General features: G+C 46.2%; 1 protein-coding gene and 2 long non-coding RNA genes across 3 annotated transcripts in view; 1 reads left to right on the top strand and 2 right to left on the bottom strand.

The window, feature by feature from the left end:
* The window catches only part of LOC309525846, an 86,569-nt gene that overhangs the window by 38,647 nt on the left and 26,864 nt on the right, over positions 1-21,058 (bottom strand). The window lies entirely within an intron of this gene.
* Positions 59-17,697, bottom strand: LOC309525855. The gene is made up of 2 exons (XR_014216550.1): positions 17,570-17,697; positions 59-570 (listed from the first exon to the last, which is right to left on the bottom strand). It is a non-coding gene; the product is annotated as an uncharacterized lncRNA (long non-coding RNA).
* Positions 9,183-21,058, top strand: part of LOC309527581 (uncharacterized protein) — a 35,795-nt gene continuing 23,919 nt past the window's right edge. The window contains exons 1-2 of the mRNA XM_082214405.1: positions 9,183-9,343; positions 12,510-15,464. Of these exons, the coding sequence (XP_082070531.1) occupies positions 9,244-9,343; positions 12,510-14,563 (2,154 nt within the window). The 5' untranslated portion in view covers positions 9,183-9,243 and the 3' untranslated portion in view covers positions 14,564-15,464. The remainder of the gene's footprint in view (positions 9,344-12,509; positions 15,465-21,058) is intronic.

Below are 21,058 nucleotides of genomic sequence, written 5' to 3'. Positions count from 1 at the left end.
TTGACGGAACAGAACGAGCTGCTTTTAGGTACTGTATGTAGCAAATGTCTGTTCCAGTACCCTGAAAAGAATAAAGTGGGAGTTGTATGCATGAAAAGAGAATCAGCCAGGCATGGCAATTTTGATTCATCTTGAACTGTTTTGCGGATGGGTGAAAGAGGACGTTGGAAGACATTTAGTGATTAGGAATATTAGCCAAAGTCTTAAAAAAGAAAGACACAAAAAAATAGTTATATATGATATTATGACCAGGCTTATCTGAAGAGCCAAATGATTTTGGTTGGTTCAGGACGATGACATTGGGTTGCAACTATTAAGATTGCTGCGATCCTTTGATGGGTTAATAGGAATGAAGTGCAATTTGCCATTCCATCCAAAAAAAAAAAAAAAAACAGAATAAAATATAAATTACTTATTGATCGGAGAAAGAGAGGTGGATTTGACCTATGTGACCTGGAATTATATCATGCTGCAGCAGCTCTGACCTGCTTAAAGGAGTGGATTAAGTTAAAGGACAAAGATATGTTAGATCTGGAGGACGTAGGCACTCGATTTGGATGGTATGCATACCTAATACATGGAAAGGAGAGAGTCCACAAGGGTTTTCTGGACCATATTATCAGGAAATCATTGTATAAAATATGGATGTATATAAAGGGATCCTAGAACCCAAAACTGTTGGATTTAAGCAGGTTTCTTGCACAGCCTGCTACGATTTCTGGCCACCCCTCACACTTCCCTGTGCCACTGGACGTGAGCCAGTGTGGTGTAGTGGTTAAGAGCGGTAGTCTCGTAATCTGGGGAACCGGGTTCGCGTCTTTGCTCCTCCACATGCAGCTGCTGGGTGACCTTGGGCCAGTCATGCTTCTTTGAAGTCTCTCAGCCCCACTCACCTCACAGAGTGTTTGTTGTGGGGGAGGAAGGGAAAGGAGAATGTTAGCCGCTTTGAGACTCCTTAAAGGGAGTGAAAGGCGGGATATCAAATCCAAACTCCTCCTCCTCCTCCTCTTCTTCTTCTTCTTCTTCTTCTTCTTCTTCTTCCCAGTTTCAAGCAGAGTATCGCAGCAGTGGTGTGCCTTGTGTAGGTGCAATAAATAACAGGTCCATACACCGGCTTCTTCCTAATCTAAAGAAGCTTTAGGTAAAGATAAAGGGACCCTTGACCATTAGTTCCAGTCGTGGCCAACTCTGGTGTTGCAGTGATCATCTCGCTTTATTGGCTGAGGGAGCCTGTGTACAGCTTCCGGGTCATGTGGCCAGCATGACTAAGCCACCTAGAGCTGTTTAACCCTGTAAGTTCTGATTCTCACAAAAACACCTTGGTGGACCTCACCTTAGAAATCATGACCGTAAAGAGAAAGAATATGAGTAACAACTGGGCAACATATAAGGATTACTGGGAAAGGAAAATAATAAACTTAAATTGAAAAAATATAAGGAAGTTAGGAGATATTTGAACAATTGGCTGCAGTTCTTTAAATTAATCAGGGATTGGCAAAAGATAAACAAAAGGGATTTGAGAAAGAAATTTCAAGATTGGATGAGTACTTAAACTAATCTAAAAGTAAACATATTTCCAAACTGTATGATTTGCTCCTAGAATGCGAGGTAAAAGAGGAGCAAGTGAAGACAGAGAATTCAGAACATGATTAGAGTGAAAGGAGAGTAAAGTTAAGATAAAAGAGATTAAAGAAATAATGAAATTTTTCCAAGTCAATTGGAAAAATAAAGTAGCGTAACAAGAATGGCTGGAAGAAGAAGAGTTTGGATTTGATATCCCGCTTTATCACTACCCGAAGGAGTCTCAAAGCGGCTAACATTCTCCTTTCCCTTCCTCCCCCACAACAAACACTCTGTGAGGTGGAGGAGCGGGGAAGCGAATCCGGTTCCCCAGATTACGAGTCTACCGCTCTTAACCACTACACCACACTGGCTCAAGTCACCTTGTGGCTGTTCATGTGGGGTAGGTGTGTTGGTATGTATAGTATAGGTAAGTATAATATAGAGTAATGTTAGGTATGCTTTATGTTAGGAAATAAGGTATTGTTTACAGAGTGGTACCTCGCGTTAAGTACTTAATTTGTTCCGGAGGTCCGTTCTGAACCTGAAACTGTTCTTAACCTGAAGCACCACTTTAGCTCCTGCTGCTGCTGCTGCTGCGCCGCCGGAACACAATTTCTGTTCTCATCCTGAAGCAAAGTTCTTAAGTCGAGGTACTATTTCTGGGTTAGCGGAGTCTGTAACCTGAAACGTATGTAACCTGAAGCGTATGTAACCTGAGGTACCACTTTATGTACTGTGTACATGTATGCATTTTATATGTTAATAAAATATTTTAATTAAAGAAAAGGAATGAGGGATGTGGTTCTTTGCAAACACATTTTTATTTCAATAAAGGCTTATCTTTCTACTTGGAGACTTCCTCCTTTTCTTTTGGGTTTCTGTGTGGATAACCTCCAGTCTGGGAACCTCTTCTTGAATTTCTACTACATATATATGACAGGATTTTTAAAAAATAAAAACGTGGCTGAATATAATTATTGGTAGAAACAACTCTTTAAAACTTTCAAAAAATGAATCGGCAATACATTTTAAAACAGAATTTTTTCTTACCGTGAAGTTTAGTTTACAGATGGTTGGGGAGGGGGCACAACATGCCAAAGCAGAGCCCTTTTTTTATTTTTTCCAAATCATTTTTATTAATTTTCCTAGTAAGGCTGTTTCCCATACTATTTGGTACCATTGGTCCATGCTTACTCCTGACAGGTCTCTCCAGTGTCTGGTTATGATGTTTCTGGCTGCTGATAGTAGGTGGGTTATGAGTGGCTGGGAGCGAGGAGAGCAGAGGGAAAGGGCCCCTCACTCACGAACCCCCCAAGTCTGAATCTGTGATGGAAGCAGGGCTGCGTCCCAAGGATTGAATGGGGACAAAACTCAGGGAAGGAACGAGAGGGAAGGAGCAGAAACCCAGGGGAACATTTGGCCCCCATTTCTAGAAAGCAGAACATCCGCCTGAAGTGGAGCAACTGCTTTTTGGCAAGCGGAGCAGAGGAAAAGCTGTGCCTGTCCTGCTGCGTTTAGTGCCGTGACATCCTCCAAGTTGAAGGAATAAGTTGACTTCCGCCAGAAAGAACACATCTCCTGACAGCAGGTTTTTCTGGGTAAATAGAAATTTTTGTGTTTGTTCAGCTTCAGACCAAGATTCTAAATCACCAAGTTTTCCCTCGCACAAGAGATGCTGTGGTCAATGACAGAAATTCATTTAATGGGCGTACCGTGAGGCGGATCCACTATATTTCATTGGGGGCCATTAGCAGGGACATAATGCAACTTTATTAATGGGAGGCTTGAGGTGGGTTCTGCTACAAGGCCATTATAAAATGATCAGAAAGAGTTGTAGAGTTGGAATGCATTTATACCAAATATAGTAGGTTAGGAATCAACATACATGTTTTTGAATAACAATATCACCTAGACATTAGATAAGTATATATGGAATTGGAATTGTTAACTCTTATAATGATATAGTGTATTGTTGTTTAGTGTTGTTCAACACTGATCTTTTAAAAAGAAACTAATAATAATAGTAAACAACTGTGAGGTTGGACCCCAACGGGTATCTAGTCCAGTGTTTTTCAACCACTGTTCTGCGGCACACTAGTGTGCCGCGAGATGTTGCTGCCTGGTGTGCCGTGGGAAAAATTGAAAAAAATCGAAAGATTAAAAAAAAAGTCAATTTTTCTCCCACTAGGCGGGCGCTGGACTGTGTCCACCCTATTTTCCATCTGTCCTGGGTGGGGATCAGATTGGATGGGATCGGATGAGAGCGGACAGGCGGTCCGCTCTCATCCGATTCCCCATAGAGAGCAGCGGGGCCCTGACATCTCCCTCTCCGCACACAGTGCGGAGACGGAGCTGTCATCCGCCAGCTCAGCGGGGATCAGCGGATCAATCCCCGCTGAGCAGAGAACGGTCTGCAACGTTTGATTCCAGCCAGAATATCAGCTTTGTGTTCAGCCAAACAGGCCCAGGTTGCACACTGAATAAAGTATTTTATAATTTTTCATATTTCTGTTTACTTACTATTTCATAATAAAGTAATTATAAAATACTTTATTTGTGTTTATTTGATTCCTATTCAAGAGAATTACTTTATATATAGTCAATATAGGCACAGAGTTAAATTTTTTAACATTTTCTAATGGTGATGTGCCTCGTGATTTTTTTCATGAAACAAGTGTGCCTTTGCCCAAAAAAGGTTGAAAAACACTGATCTAGTCCCACCCCCTGCAATAAAGAATCCCTGACATTTGGCCTTGCAGCCTCTGTTTGGAAAACCTCCAAAGAAAGCAATTCTGACACTGGTGGTTTAAAAGCAGAGATTGGGGAAGGAGTGTTTGCTGACACTGAAGATCCAGAGAATCATTTAATTTAATTTTACTTCTTAACGCAGGAGTGCTAGAAAGGAGACAAATCAAGGGTGTGTGGGTGTGTGTGGGCATAATAATTGACTCATGCCCAGGTTGGGAAATGCCGCATCAGCCCCACAGCGAAATGGGTGCAGTTTCCCAGCCTCAGTTGTGGCGCCACTGAAATGGGTATATCACAGTGAGGCTGAATTTAGAGGTGCTTCAAGGTGAAGGAGAAGCAGGGAGGGGAAGGGGGCAGGCTGGGCTTTGCAAAGGGCCTGGTTTTTATTTTAAGGGTGGCGGTCTTATATTGGGGGTCTCCAGACCCAGGACCTTGAAGACCAGGCCGGCCTCGACCTCCGGGGGCAACTCGGACTCCAGGGCAGATTCTTCCAGGCGTCTCCCGGGTGGGGGCAGGAACAAAAATGGCAGGGCGCTGCTTGAGGGCACTGGGCATGACTGAGCCTCTGCCCCCAGCCTCCTCCAGGATCCAGCAGCCCAGCTTGGCCACCGGGGGCGAGGATCTGCCGAAGGAGGCTCCTGCGAGGAGGAGGAGAAAAAGGGGGTGGACTAGATGGCCCCTGGGTGTGAGTCTAGGAGCGGAAGGGCCTCGGGAGAGCCCCAAATCATCATCATCATCATCATCATCATCATCAGAATCTGGGTCCGGACCAAGGGGACCCCTCCCACCTAGCCCAGCCTCCTGGCAGCAGCCGACCAGGCGCCCCCCCCCGGGAACTCCGCAAGCAGGAGCGGAAGAGCATCCTCCCCTTCTCCTTCTCCCCCGCTCCAAGGTAGACTGGCTCTGTCCATGGAGGATCCCCTTGGGCATCGCGGGGACAAAGCAGAGCCCAAAGGAGACCAGGCTCCCCCCAAGCGAAGAGGCCCTCTTCAGGAAAGGGGAGGGGCTATCCCGGGCCACCTTCCCCTCCTCCTCCCCGCGCCCTCCCGGATCCTGGCCATGCCGCCCCACCTCCCCCCGCCTGGACTAGGTGACCCTCAGGGGTCCCTTCCAGCTCCAGAATTCTACGATTCTCTGAATTCTAAGTGAAATATACTCAGAGTCACAAAGTGATTTCATGCTCTTTATTCAGCTCATAGTGGTGAGGAGGAATGAATGAATGTCCCCTCAAAGTCTCTGCTTTATATACATTATTTACACAATGGGCTGCACATGATTGGCTAAGTCTGGAATTCTACTGTAAGCCAATCAGTTTGTGGATTCACTTATATCTGGAGCAGGATTGGGTGGTTCCTGCCAACCAATCATACTGCTGCATTGTTCTAGGACCAATCAGACTGCTGCATTCTGAATCCTATTGTTCTAGGACCAATCAGACTATTGTTCTAGGACCAATCAGACTGCTGCATTCTGAATCCTCTTGTTCTAGGACCAATCAGACTGCTGCATTCTGAATCCTATTGTTCTAGGACCAATCAGACTGCTGCAGTTTGGATCCTATTCAACTCAGTACATAACACTAAGATTCTGAAGTTGAATCGGAACCAGCGGGAAACAAGCTGCCTCCTCCTCCAGAATTTGGGGGGGGGGGCGGGAGGGAGAGCAGCGGGGGGGGGCGCCCCATCTGACCTTTGCGCCTCTGAGTCTTCCTGCCTGGATGCAGAACCCGACCTTCGTCCCCGCTGAAGGTCACTTTCTAAGAAGTCTGGAGCGAGTTCTCCCACTGGGGGGGGGGGGGACTGATTTATTTATTTGCATTTCACAGATTCCCAGGGGGGGGGGTCGAGGGTCCTCCAGTCCAACCCTTTGCGGTGCCTCAAGTGGGGCTTGAACCCAGGACCCTCCAATCGAGAGTCTCCTGCTTGGCCAGCGGAGGCTTTTGCTCCCAAGGGACCCGTGTCTCTCTCCCAGGGACCCTCCTAATATTGCAACAGACTTTCCCTCTGCGAGTGAGCAGGGGAAGCATCATTATTATTTCATTTACCCCCCACCCGTCTGGGCGCAGGGCACTAAGCGGCCTCTGAGCCGAGAATCACAGAGAACTCTGCACATGCCCCGGAGCACCCGGGTTCTGGGAGGGGAGGAGGACAGCCAGCCAGCCCGGGGGCTGTGCTCAGCTTGCGAAGGGTTAAAGGGAACGGAGCCGGAGTCCTAGAGAGGACAGGAAGTGGAGAGGCGGGGCGGGCCCTCCAGAGCCGAGTCCCCTCCCTCCGTCTCTTGCCTCTTGTCTCCTCCCCGCGCTGCCTCGGTTTCCCTCCTGGGAAGAAGAATCCGGGGGTGAGTCTCCTCCTCTCTCTCCCCCCTTGGGGGGCCCATGGGAGAAGGGGGTCCGGGGGCTGCAGGGGGAGACCCCCGAGTCTGGGAGCAGAGGGGGGTCCTGCCCCCCCATTCCTCTCTGCCAAGCCTGGGAGGGGGCCAGTTTCCAGGGGGGGGGGCTGCAGCTCTGCTCTTCCTGGGCATCCTCTTTGGGGAAGGAGGGAGGGGTCCGGGGGGGGAGAGGGCATGCCCCCAGAATGCCCCCCCTTCCAGTGGAGGAGCCCCTGCCAGGCCGGCCTCCCCCCCCCGGCAGACCCTCCTCCAGATCAGCTCAGGTCTCCAGCCCAGAGCCTCAGGGGAAGCCTCTCTGGGCAGCAGGGGCCACGCCTGGGGCTCCTCCGTGGAGAAGAGGGGAGAGCCAGAGGGCTGAGCTGGCTGCACTGGGCTTGCCAGGGTTCAAGGGAACGGAGCTGCCTTCCTTGAGAGGAGAGGGGGGAAAGCCGCCTGAAGGACCCCAAGATCTTGTCCTGAAGGGGGTGAGGCGATGCAGGGAGGAGAAGGAGGGGGGGGGGCTCTGGGTGGCAGGTCTGCCAACCTTTCTCTCTCCGATCCCTGAGTGAGCTTTCAAGGATGTTCCCTGTCCTGGAGTTTCTCTGCAGCTGCTGCTGTTGCAGAATGTTTTATTTACCGTATTTTTCGCTCTATAACACGCACCTGACCATAACTCGCACATCGTTTTTAGAGGAGGAAAACAAGGGAAAAAACATTCTGAATGAAACAGTGGATGTATCATTTTTGTGCTTCATGCTGTGGCCACAGACACGTGATCTGATGGTGAATTTGGGGTGACCCAATGCAAAAATCCTGAGAATCCCTGTGGATCCATGCTTTGTAACCACATTTTTGCACCATTGCAGCCCCAGGCAACAGTGAGTGTATGATTTTTGGGGGGCAGGCTGTAGCCATGGACATGCTATGTGCTCTGATGGTGAATTTGGGGTGACCCAATGCAAAGATCCTGAGGATCCATGTGGATCCATGCTTTTTAACCACATTTTAAGTGGGGAGGGAAGGAAAAACACAGAATGGACAAGGAGCACGAGAGGGGTGTGCAGAGAAGCAGCTGGCTAAGAGGGGTATAATGGGAGGGAGGAAAGGAAGGCAAAAGTTTTCCCTCACCTACCCACCCAAGCCAGCCAGCTCTCGCGCTCTCTCTCTCTCCCTCCCTCCTGCATGTTTTCAGCAGCTTTCCCCTCTGCTTTCCCGACACTCTGCTTTCCCCTCTGCTTGCCTGGAGGGGAGAGGCTTTCCCTGCTCTTTGTTCCGTTTGAGCAAACACAGCAAGGAAACAGAGGGGGTGGGCAGTAAGACCCTGAGGCAGAATGCAGGAAAGCAGCCGCTTCCTCTTTTCAGGTTTCCCTTCTCCAAGACTCCCGATTTGATTTTTGCCTGTTTTTTTTGCCATTTGGCTCCAGGGACCACACATTCGCTCAATAACACGCAAAGACATTTCCCCTTCCTTTTTTGGAGAAAAAATCTGCGTGTTATAGAGGGGAAAATACGGTACATTAAACTTACAACTTCCACAGTGCGTAGGTAAAACTGGAACTCCCTCCCGCAGGAGCCAGGGATTGGAGAGACTTTTCTAAAGGGAAATAATCTATACATGGCAAGCATGATTGTGAATAATACTCTCTTAGAAAAATGTAAGATACAGAAGGGGATATTTATTTATGTATTATCAAGAAGAAAAAAGCAAGGATAAACGACACCTACTCCCCACCTTCTGGGACAAAAGAGGGATTATCAGTCATTGTGTGGCTCCTACTACTAACAGGGGACATTGGTGCTATCTCAAAATAGACTAGTTCTATCAAGCTACCCTAAGCCTTTGGGAATCTTGCCACAAGAGGAGCGTAAAGCTCACCTCTGGAGTTTTTGGAGGATATACATGCCTGTTGTTCTTAAGAACACTGCAGATTTAGGACATGTGGAAGATCTATACTTTGATTGCTTCCGTGCCAGGGTGGGGCCACATTTTGGGACTGTAGTCTTGCGAAAATGGCTCCTCTGCTTCCACATACAGATTTGGTCCCCGTGCAACTCTTGACAGAGGTGGATACGGCTACAACATCTGTCTGGCTTGTGATGAGAGAGCTCAAAGATTGTGAACAGGGCTCTCCATAGAAAGCACCTAGCATGGGGGCACCTACATGTAATATCTACTCTGCTATTTTCTGCCCATGCTCTGGGGTTTCAGTTTTCAGGCTTGCGGACAGGACGGTGACTGGTTTTTTTTACCAAGTTCTGTCAGTTATCCCCACTGAGTTCAATGGGATCTACTCTCAGGTCACTACTGTGCAGACCATGCCAGGCTTGCATATGGGGTGAGGAGCATACGGAAGAAATTGGAATCACTGGAGATGTTTAGAAATGGGGCTTCTCTTGAGAAGGGGCTGCCCCACTTATTCTTCTCCAGGGGCAGGAGAATATCTAGGGAAAGAGGATCCCTGCAGGGCCTCTGAGGCTCCCTTTGTTTCTTCCTCTCTCCTGCAGCTTGTTTTCGCTTCTTGACTGCTCAGGAAGGATGAAAGAGATCCTGCAAAGCTCATAAGGATGGAAGGGGGAAGATGGACGGTTGACCTGGTCAGGTTGTCTCCTGCATCCCTCCTCACAACCTCTGAGCGTTCCCTCCCAGGGACCTCTGAGAGATCTGGTGAGTTCCAGGGGAGGGGAGATGGGGACATGGATGGAACCGGAGAGGTATTGGGGCTTGCTCGGGGGGCACCATTTCGGGCTCCTCCACCTGCCTGTCTGCACCTTTGACATCTGCAGGCAATTTGAGCTAGGAATACATCACAGCTCCCCAACCACCGCAATGTATTGGCAGCTCAAAATGTCTAAAACCAGTACCGTGATTGAATGCTCTACCAATGTCAGACAACTTACCTATCCATCAGGCAGCACTAGAAGTCACGACTCTTGAAAGTAACCTGATTCTGGGCTTCTGATTTGTCTGCGAAGGGAAATGGCGAGGCAGTGCGAGTCCTCCGTCTAAAAGACGACTGTTACCGGGGCTTTTGAGCAGTGGGGGTGAGTGCCAGGGTTAGACACCCCCCCAAAAAGCCCCAAGGGTAGTGGGGTGTCGAGGGGACCAGCCGGGTGTGAAGAGGCTTGCCGTGATTCCCGGAGCCCTGACGCTGTATCGGCAGGTCAGCAACCACACTACCTGCGGTGTACGAGGCATCCATATCTTTCTGGTATAATTCCTCTGTGTATTCTTGCCACCTCTTCTTCACGTCTTCTGCTTCTGTTAGGTCCTTACCACTTTTGTCTTTTATTATGGTAATCTTTGTACGAAATGTTCCTTTCATATCTCCAATTTTCTTGAACAGACCTCTGGTTTTTCCTGTTCTATTGTTTTCCTCTATTTCTTTGCATTGCTCGTTTGAGAAGGCCTTCTTGTCTCTCCTTGCTATTTTTTGGAAATCTGCATTCAATTTCCTGTATTTTTCACTATCTCCCTCGCATTTTGCTTGCCTTCTCTCCCCCGCTATTTGTAAGGCCTCGTTGGGCAACCACTTTGCTTTCTTGCATTTCCTTTTCATTGGGATGGTTTTAGTTGCTGCCTCCTGTATAATGTTACGAGCCTCCAGCCATAGTTCTTTAGGCACTCTGTCCACCAAATCTAAATCCTTAAACCTGTTCCTCGCTTCCACTGTGTATTCATAAGGGATTTGATTTAGATTGTATCTTACCGGCCCAGTGGTTTTTCCTACTTTCTTCAGTTTAAGCTTGAATTTTGCTATAAGAAGCTGATGATCTGAGCCACAGTCAGCTCCAGGTCTTGTTTTTGCTGACTGTATAGAGCTTCTCCATCTTTGGCTGCAGAGAATATAATCAATCTGATTTTGATGCTGCTCATCTGGTGATGTCGATGTGTAGAGTCGTCTCTTGTGTAATTGGAAAAGAGTGTTTGTGATGACCAGCTTGTTCTCTTGGCAGAACTCTATTAGCCTTTGCCCTGCTTTGTTTGGAACTCTAAGGACCAACTTGCCAGTTGTTCCTTTTATCTCTTGATTCCCTACTTTAGCATTCCAATCCCCTATAATGAGAAGAACATCCTTCTTTGGTGTCATTTCTATAAGGTGTTGTAAGTCTTCATAGAATTGGTCAATTTCAGTTTCTTCAGCACCAGTGGTTGGTGCATAAACCTGGATTACTGTGATGTTAAAAGGTCTGCCTTAGATTTGTATCGAGATCATTCTATCATTTTTGAGATTGCATCTCAGTACAGCTTTCACCACTCTTTTATTGACTATGAGGGCCACTCCATTTCTTTTACGGGATTCTTGCCCACAGTAGTAGATATGATGGTCATCCGAACTGAATTCGCCCATTCCTGTCCATTTTTGTTCACTGATGCCCAGGATGTCAATATTTATTCCTGCCATCTCATTTTTGACCACATCCAACTTACCAAGGTTCACGGTTCTTACATTCCAGGTTCCTATGCAATATTTTTCTTTACATCATTGGACTTTCCTTTCGCTTCCAGGCATATCCGCAACTGAGCGACCTTTCGGCTTTGGCCCAGCCGCTTTTTCAGCTCTGAATATACTTGTACTTGTCCTCCGCTCTTCCTCAGTAGCATGTTGGACGCCTTCCGACCTAAGGTGCTCATCTTCCAGCGTCATAACTTTTATATGCCTGTTGTCTTTCTCCATGGAGTTTTCTTGGCAGGGATACTCGAGTGGCTTGCCGGTTCCTGCTCCAGGTGGATCACGTTTTGTCAAAACTCTCCACTATTACCTGTCCATCTTGGGTGGCCCTGCATGGCATAGCTCATAGCTTCTCTGAGTTATTCAAGCCCCTTCGCCACGGCAAGGCAGTGATCCATGAAGGGGGGAATAACTTTTTATTTGCTTTTAAAAACAAGGAGCATAGGACTAATATACAAATATGTAGACCAAGTATCTCTAGCATATGGTTCACCATTAGTGGTCAGTGTATGAGTTCTGGGTTCCTGAATCAGTTTAAATTGAAAGAAAAAAAGGGAAACAGGAGAGAACAGAGGACATTCAATATTGCATAGCCGAATGCCTAGTCAGTTGCTCTTGCGGCTGTTGTGTTTAGATCAAGTGTGAGTTAGTCACTTTTCCTCTTTTGTCACCAATGAAACAATACAGAGTTAGTCTACTCTTGAAAATGGGAATGGGGTTCAAACTGAAGAAAGTGATTTAGGTATAAATTAAAATTTAGACCAAATTTAGATTGAGGCAACAGCTGGTGGGGAGTGTGCAGGTGAAGAAGTTGCTGTTTGTTTCACAGACAATTTGCTGGATCTTGACCAGAGAGCTCTGCATAAGGAAGTCAAGGACGAGAATCGTGGGGTCATGTACCCTCTTGGTAACGCTTCCTGTTGGATCATAATATCTGTTTGAAATTAAGCGAGTAACTTTGAAAGTCCATACATACCTCTATGTGATGAACCTTCACTATTTAGATGGAGACCAACAGCATTCGGGATTCTAACATCCCCACCATGAACCCTGAATGGAGGGATATCCACTGTTTTCTCTGCAATTTTTTTCCTTCTAGTCATGCCTTTTAAAGAAATGACCAGGTTGTCTGAACTGGCCAGGCCTTCTTAAATGTCAGCCTCAGAGCTTTAAGAGAAATTGGAGATGGAGTGGATTCCAGGATTGAGCCAAACAAAATCTATCCCAGATAGAAACCAAGCAATATGTCAGTTAATACCAGCCAACAGTGAAAACTATAGTAAGGGCTCACATCTAAGTCTCTTCAGTTCCTCCTCTATCACAAGCATTCATTAACTTTGTTCTTCCTGAGGCTCTAATTAGCTTTTCTCTTAATTGTAGATGGTGATGAATTGGAAGGGAAGACCAAGGGGGACCACAATAGAATTCACATAGCAGAGAAGTCAGATAAATATACAAAGTGCAGAGAGAACATCTGCCAGAGCCCCCAGTCCACCTCACATAAAGGAAAGAGCTTTGTTCGGAGGGATAGAATCTCTTCACATGAAAGAACTAACAGTGGAGAGAAATTGTATCAGTGCAGAGAATGTGGGAAGAGCTTCAGTCACCGTCAGAATCTCACTTGCCATCAAAGAATTCATACAGGGGAGAAACCCTATCAGTGCTTGGAATGTGGAAAGAGCTTTCGTCACAGTTCCAGTCTCACTTCCCATCAAGGAATTCATAAAGGGGAGAAACCCTATCAGTGCTTAGAATGCGGAAAGAGCTTTAATCGGAAGGATGGTCTCAGTATCCATCAAAGAATTCATACAGGGGAGAAACCCTTTCAATGCCTTGAGTGTGGAAAGAGCTCTCGTCACAGTTCCAGTCTCACTTCCCATCAAAGAATTCATAAAGGGGAGAAACCCTATCAGTGCTTAGAATGCGGAAAGAGCTTTAATCGGAAGGATGGTCTCAGTATCCATCAAAGAATTCATACAGGGGAGAAACCTTTTCAATGCCTTGAGTGTGGAAAGAGCTTTCGTCACAGTTCCGGTCTCACTTACCATCAAAGAATTCATACAGGGAAGAAACCCTATCAATGCTTAGAATGCGGAAAGAGCTTCAGTCAAAGTTCCAATCTAACTATGCATCATAGAGTTCATACACGGGAGAAACCCTATCAGTGCTTGAAATGTGGGAAGAGCTTCAGTCACAGAGAGATTCTCACTTGCCATCAAAGAATTCATACAGGGGAGAAACCCTATCAGTGCTTGGAATGTGGAAAGCGCTTTAGTCAAAGTGCACATCTCACTTCCCATCAAATAATTCATACAGGGAAGAAACCTTATGAGTGCTTAAAGTGTGGAAAGAGCTTTTGTCGGAAGGATGGTCTCACTTCCCATAACAGAATTCATACAGGGGAGAAACCCCATCAGTGCTTGGAATGTGGGAAGAGCTTTCGTCAGAGAGGTAATCTCACTTCCCATCAAAGAGTCCATACAGGCGAGAAACCATATCAGTGCTTGGAATGCGGAAAAACCTTCAGTAAGAGGATACAGCTTACTTCCCATCACAGAATTCATACAGGGGAGAAACCATATCCATGCCTGGAATGTGGAAAGAGCTTCGGGTATATGCAGTGTCTTAGTTTGCATCAAAAACTTCATACGGGGGAGAAACCATATCAGTGCTTTGAATGTGGAAAGAGCTTCAGCCAGGGGGGCCATCTCACTTCCCATCAAAGAATTCATACAGGAGAGAAACCATATCAATGCTTAAAATGTGGGAAGAGCTTCAGTCTCAGGCACAATCTCACTTTGCACCAAAGAATTCATACAGGGGAGAAACCATATCAGTGCTTGGAATGTGGAAAGAGCTTCAGTATCAGGCACAATCTCACTTTGCACCAAAGAATTCATACAGGAAGGAAACCCTATCAGTGCTTGGAATGTGGAAAGAGGTTTCGTCACAGTTCCACTCTCACTTTCCATCAAAGAATTCATACAGGGGAGAAACCCTTTCAATGCCTTGAGTGTGGAAAGAGCTTTCGTCACAGTTCCACTCTCACTTTCCATCAAAGAATTCATACAGGGGAGAAACCCTTTCAATGCCTTGAGTGTGGAAAGAGCTTTCGTCACAGTTCCACTCTCACTTTCCATCAAAGAATTCACCCAGGGGAGAAGCCCTATCAGTGCTTGGAATGTGGAAAGAGCTTTCGTCAGAGGGGTGATCTCACTTCCCATCAAAGAGTCCATACTGGGGAGAATCCATATCAGTGCTTGGAATGTGGAAAGCGCTTTAGTCAAAGTGCACATCTCACTTCCCATCAAAGAGTCCATACATGCGAGAAACCATATCAGTGCTTGGAATGTGGAAAAAGCTTCACTAAGAGGATGCACCTTACTTCCCATCACAGAATTCATACAGAGGGAAAACCAAAAAAAGAAAAATAATAACGCAAACATTATTGAACAACCCTTACAAAACACATTTGTATAGAAAAGAGAAAGGGCATGGGAAAATAACTAAAAATACCCTTTATCACATTTGTATCATATCATTTGTCAACACATAGAAAGGCAGGCTCCCCCAGCGCTCCCCTGGGTGCCCCCTCTTCTCCCTGTCTCCCACCCTGAGTGATCGTTCCACTCTAGCAATAATTACTCAGAATATGCACTCCTGGATAAACCCACCTGTATTTAGTATCCAGCCTTTTCCCTCCCCCTTAGCAAGATGGCACTTTCCCTACATTCCCCCCCCAGCCCAATCTTCAAATCTTAACCACTAAGACAATGCAATATGACTCTTATTATGATTGTCTAATAATCCAAATTAGTATTTCTCCAGTTTCTAGGTCCAGTTTCTATAAAGCTTTATTAAAGCTGTTCCAACAAATCTCAGTCAAGTCACAGTCCAAAATTATTGTCCTTCTTAATGTTCATCCAATCCTGCTTCCTCTTCTTTTACTAATCTTCTTTCCTAATCCACTGGGGGTGGGGAAGAATGCATATTAAATCCCTTTCCTCATACGAGATCATAGCTTGTGTTATGAACAGTTTCAGGAGTTGCACTGCATCCCCTTTTGCTGGATGTACCTTTTTCTCTGCCGATAATTCCCACACCAGCTCATCCCAACGCAGTCTTGTCTTTTCATGGAGCTCTTTCTCTCTCCTCCTGGTCTTCCCTCACCTGCTCTACAGATCCTTCTGCCACTCCCAGGGACTCCTTTCCAATGACTCCCAGCTTATGACCCACACATTCACCTCAGTCCCTTTTTCTGGAACCCGTCTTGGTCTTCAATGCCAAGGTGCTCCATGTCTGAATGGAGAGCAGAGCTGCAGAAGCTTGTTTGGAGTGGATGCATCTGGTTCTCCATAAATCAGGCAGAGGCAAAGTTCATTGGCAAAAGAAGAACTTTCTACTAAAGGTTTTTCAGCTTTGTTACAGAGCAAAGCTTCAGGGGACTTAGCAGATGTGAAAGTTAGAAAATGAAAGTAAGAAAGAGAAACCAGCCCACTGAGCTCACAGATTTATCTTTCTGGCTCTGTGTGACCTTGAGATAACAAAACACAAATCATAATAAATCCAGTTGCCTCAGCAGAAAAGGACAAAACCTTCTGGAAGGAACCAGTGTTTTCCAGTATTTTTGGATTCCGCCCTCGGGATTTTATCTGTGACATTTTGTTCCACTGCCAGAAAAGCATCTTTAGCTCCCTAGTTCCTGTGGCAACACTTTGGTCCAAGTTTCAAACTTTTTAAATTAGCACGGTGGTTAGCTTGTTGCAGGCTTGTTAAGCCTCTTTGAATATAGGGTTTCTGGTAAGATCCCTTCTACTCCCTCATAAAAAGACACGACACAATCTTGTTAAAGTCAATATAAAAGTAGTTTACTCATTCAGTTCACAGATGCATCCCTGAAGGCAGACTTGGGTTACAAAAGTGTCTAACTATATGAACTATCCCATAAGGGTGTTAGTCCCAAGTGACTGCAACTGAGCTGTCACTTCTCCTAACATATAGAAAGACAAAATGGAGAAAAAGATCAGAACGTGGAGGACATGTGCTCCTCTACCCAGAATAGGTCACACCTACTTCAAGTCACATGTAGTGGAAGTCTGTCCCAGCTCAGGAGGAAACAGGAAGTTTTCTCCTGAGTAGTAGAAAACATCCCCAAATATGTCCACTGTAGAAATGTTGTACTTGACTGCTATAAGTTTCACATCCCACAGGAAGGGAGCCTGGGTGTCACCGGGTCCTGCCCCCTGCAAGTCAGGAATCTCGTCCAAGACAGATGGTCATCCAACCTCTGCTTTAAAAACTCCATGGAAGGAGAGTCCAGCACCTACCAAGGGAGTCTGTTCCACTCTGGAAGAACTCTTCCTGTCCTAAAGTATTTCCTGAGGTTTAGCTGGAATCTCCTTTCTTGTAACTTGAAGGCATTGCTCCATCCTGAACACCTTGCTCCATCCTGCAGGTGACAGCCCTTTCATAACATGTATACGTTGTAGAAAGTAACAATTCCATAAAACTGTATTTGGATGCAAGTCAGGAATCTCAGGAATCTCATCCAGACCAATTGTGATTCATCTTGAACTGTTTTGTAGATGGATGAAAGAGTACTTTGGAAGACATTTAGTGAATAGGAATATTAGCCAAAGTCTTAAAAAGAAAGACAAAAAAATTGTTATATGTCGTCACATGATATGATGAGGGCTTATCTGAAGAGCCAAATGATTTTGGTTAGTTCAGGATGATGACATTGGGCTGCACCTATTAAGATTGCTGTGATCCTTGAAGATGATGGGTTTTTCGGACCTAACCAACCTAACCAGAAGAGTCTGCGACCAGAAGGAGGAGGAATATCAGGAAGAATGGACTAAATTTAATGATTATTTAGTTAAATATGTCAAGTTAGATGAATTGGAATCAGCTTGCAGATACTTAATCGACTTAGGATTTTATATAAGTTAAGTGATGAATTAATAGGTGTAATTTCAAAATGAAAAGATCTAAGGATGTTAATGTTCAAGTTAAACTTTATAAGAACTGTGATTTGGAAAACCCTTAAAAGGATATGCATTGAAATTCAACCAAGGGGAAGCGAGGAAGGCACTTAACAATGTTAATAAGTGTAATTTTTAATACGGTTATGATTTATGTTTGTTTGTTTATAATTTTGTGAAAACCAATAAAAAAAATGAAGTAAAAAAAAAGATTGCTGTGATCCTTTGATTGGTGAATAGGAATGATGTGCAATTTGCCATTCCATCCAAAAAAAACCTACAATAAAATATAAATTACTTATTGATCGGAGAAAGAGAGGCGGATTTGACCTACCTGACCTGGAATTATATCATGCTGCAGCAGGTCTTACCTGGTTAAGGGAGTGGATTAAGTTAAAGGACACTGATGTGTTAGATCTGGAGGAAGTAGGAACTCAATTTGGATGGCATGCATACCTAATAGATGGAAAGGAGAGAGTCCACATGGGTTTTATAAGGAAATCATTGTATAAAATATGGATGAAATATAAAGGGATTCTAGAACCCAAAACACCTTGGTGGACCTCACCTTAGAAATCATGACTGTAAAGAAAAGAATATGAATAACAACTGGGCAACATATAAGGATTACTGGAAGAGGAAAATAATAAACTTAAATTGAAAGGATATAAGGAAGTTAAGAAATATTTGAACAACTGGCTGCAGTTCTTTCAAATTAATCAGAGATGACAAAAGAGGAAGAAAAAGGATTTGAGAAAGAAATTTCAAGATTGGATGAGTACTTACTCCAATCTAAAAGTAAACATATTTCCAAACTATATGATTTGCTCCTAGAATGGGAGGTAAAGGAGGAGCAAGTGAAGACAGTGATGGTAAAGTAGGCCCAGGATTTAGGGGAAAATATGATGAGCCAACTACTGTGAGACAGGGGTATTAAATTTACGGCATGCTATAATTTAAGAGAGAATGTAACGAAAATGCAATACAGATTGTACCTGACCCTGGTTAGACTGGTAAAAATGTATAAAAACTGTAGTGATGTTTGTTGGAGATACAACAACGGGGCGGGAAACTTTCTACACATGGGGTGGGAGTGCAAAGAGATAGTGGGATTCTGGGAAAATATTTACAACATGTTGAAAAAGTGAATAAGGAGTGGGCTATCTTTAAGGAAGACATCAAAAGCTATGTGGAAAAAGTTGAACTTTTGAACAGATATATTTCCACCTGGAGACTTCCTCCTTTTCTTTTGGGTTTCTGTGTGGATAACCTCCAGTCTGGGAACCTCTTTTTGAATTTCTACATGACAGGTTTGTTTGTTTTTAAAAAAGAAAGTGATTTATAATGAGATTGAATATAATTATTGGTAGAAACACTTTAAAACATTCAAAAAAAATGAATCAGCAATACATTTTAAAACATACGTTTTTCTTAGTGTTTACAGTTCTGTTTACAGATGGTTGGGGGGCGGGGCACAACATGCTGACATCTTTTTCAAGGGATCCTTAGTAAACCTGGAAATGTCTGCATGTGATCCCATCTCAACAGCTGACATAAACACCCTGGAGAAGGAGGCTGGAGCCTGAAAGGATTGGCCTCGAAGGGAGACCTGGGACCCCCTCTCCTTTTAAAGGGACCTCCGAGGAGGAAACCAGGGCCGCCAGGGTGGATCAATCCCTGGACCTTGGAGGCGATTCCTCGGCTCATCTGGAAAGTGCCATATCATGTTCCTTTCCCCATTTGCCAGGAGCCTAAGTTCCATTTGGGGTTCTTCATTCCTCACCCCAAGGTTCCTCCAAGGCTTTGGGGAAGGAAACTGAGGCAGGCTGAGCCATGGCTTTGGTTGCTCCCAATGGCCCTGCAGGGGATTCAGGGTGGGGGGCCTGTCTCTTCCTCTGGCCATGGCAGTTCCCAGGAAGCCTTTTCAGAAAGGCAGTAGACCCTCAGCACAGAACAGCCAAGTTCGGTTCCTCTCCAAAATGGCTTCCTCTTCTGAGAGTTCTTTCTCTTGTCTGGGCTGGACTGGGAGGACCCCAGTTCAGCCAGTTCCTCAGAGTCCTCCCACTGGGCTCCAGTGGCCCCTTGAAACCTACAGGGATCTGGAGGGGAAGCGACTTCTCCTGTTGAACTACCACCTGAGAAGGAGGAACAGATGTCTTAACCAGCGAAATAGGTGCGGTTTCCCAGCCTCAGTTGTGGCGCCTGTGAAATGGGTATATCACAGTGAGGCTGAATTTAGAAGTGCTTCAAGGTGAATGAGAAGCAGGGATGGGAAGGGGGCAGGCTGGGCTTTACAAAGGGCCTGGTTTTTATTTTAAGGGTGGCGGTCTTATATTGGGGGTCTCCAGACCCAGCACCTTGAAGACCAGGCCGGCCTCGACCTCCGGGGGCAACTCGGACTCCAGGGCAGATTCTTCCAGGCGTCTCCCGGGTGGGGGCAGGAACAAAATGGCAGGGCGCTGCTTGAGGGCACTGGGCATGACTGAGCCTCTGCCCCCAGCCTCCTCCAGGATCCAGCAGCCCAGCTTGGCCACCGGAGGCGAGGATCTGCCGAAGGATGCTCCTGCGAGGAGGAGGAGAAAAAGGGGGTGGACTAGATGGCCCCTGGGTGTGAGTCTAGGAGCGGAAGGGCCTCGGGAGAGCCCCAAATCATCATCATCAGCATCATCATCAGCAGCAGCAGAATCTGGGTCCGGACCAAGGGGACCCCTCCCACCTAGCCCAGCCTCCTGGCAGCAGCCGACCCTGTGCCCCCCCCCGGGAACTCCGCAAGCAGGAGCGGAAGAGCATCCTCCCCTTCCCCTTCTCCCCCGCTCCAAGGTAGACTGGCTCTGTCCATGGAGGATCCCCTTGGGCATCGCTGGGGACAAAGCAGAGCCCAAAGGGGGCCAGGCTCCCCCCACGCGAAGAGGCCCTCTTCAGGAAAGGGGAGGGGCTATCCCGGGCCACCTTCCCCTCCTCCTCCCCGCGCCCTCCCGGATCCTGGCCATGCCGCCCCACCTCCCCCCGCCTGGACTAGGTGACCCTCAGGGGTCCCTTCCAGCTCCAAAATTCTACGGTTCTCTGAATTCTAAGTGAAATATACTCAGAGTCACAAAGTGATTTCATGCTCTTAATTCAGCTCATAGTGGTGAGGAGGAATGAATGAAAGTCCCCTCAAAGTATCTGCTTTATATACATTATTTACACCATGGGCTGCACATGATTGGCTAATTCTGGAATTCTACTGTAAGCCAATCAGGTTGTGGATTCACTTATATCTGGAGCAGGATTGGGTGGTTCCTGCCAACCAATCATACTGCTGCATTGTTCTAGGACCAATCAGACTGCTGCATTCTGAATCCTATTGTTCTAGGACCAATCAGACTATTGTTCTAGGACCAATCAGACTGCTGCATTCTGAATCCTCTTGTTCTAGGACCAATCAGACTGCTGCATTCTGAATCCTATTGTTCTAGGACCAATCAGACTGCTGCAATTTGGATCCTATTGTTCTAGGACCAATCAGACTGCTGCAATTTGGATCCTATTGTTCTAGGACCAATCAGACTGCTGCAGTTTGGATCCTATTCAACTCAGTACATAACACTAAGATTCTGAAGTTGAATCGGAACCAGCGGGAAACAAGCTGCCTCCTCCTCCAGAATTTGGGGCGGGGGGGGCGGGAGGGAGAGCAGCGGGGGGGGCGCCCCATCTGACCTTGGCGCCTCTGAGTCTTCCTGCCTGAATGCAGAACCCGACCTTCGTCCCCGCTGAAGGTCCCTTTCTAAGAAGTCTGGAGCGAGTTCTCCAACTGGGGAGTGTCCTGATTTATTTATTTGCCTTTCACAGATTCCCGGGGGGGGGGGTCGAGGGTCCTCCAGTCCAACCCTTTGCGGTGCCTAAAGTGGGGCTTGAACCCAGGACCCTCCAATCGAGAGTCTCCTGCTTGGCAGCGGAGGCTTT

This window comes from Podarcis vaucheri (genome assembly GCF_965113315.1).
Source record: "Podarcis vaucheri genome assembly, chromosome: 2".
Taxonomy (NCBI): domain Eukaryota; kingdom Metazoa; phylum Chordata; class Lepidosauria; order Squamata; family Lacertidae; genus Podarcis; species Podarcis vaucheri.
The sequence above is the reverse complement of the archived record's forward strand: the minus strand, read 5'-3'. Positions and strand labels throughout refer to the sequence as shown.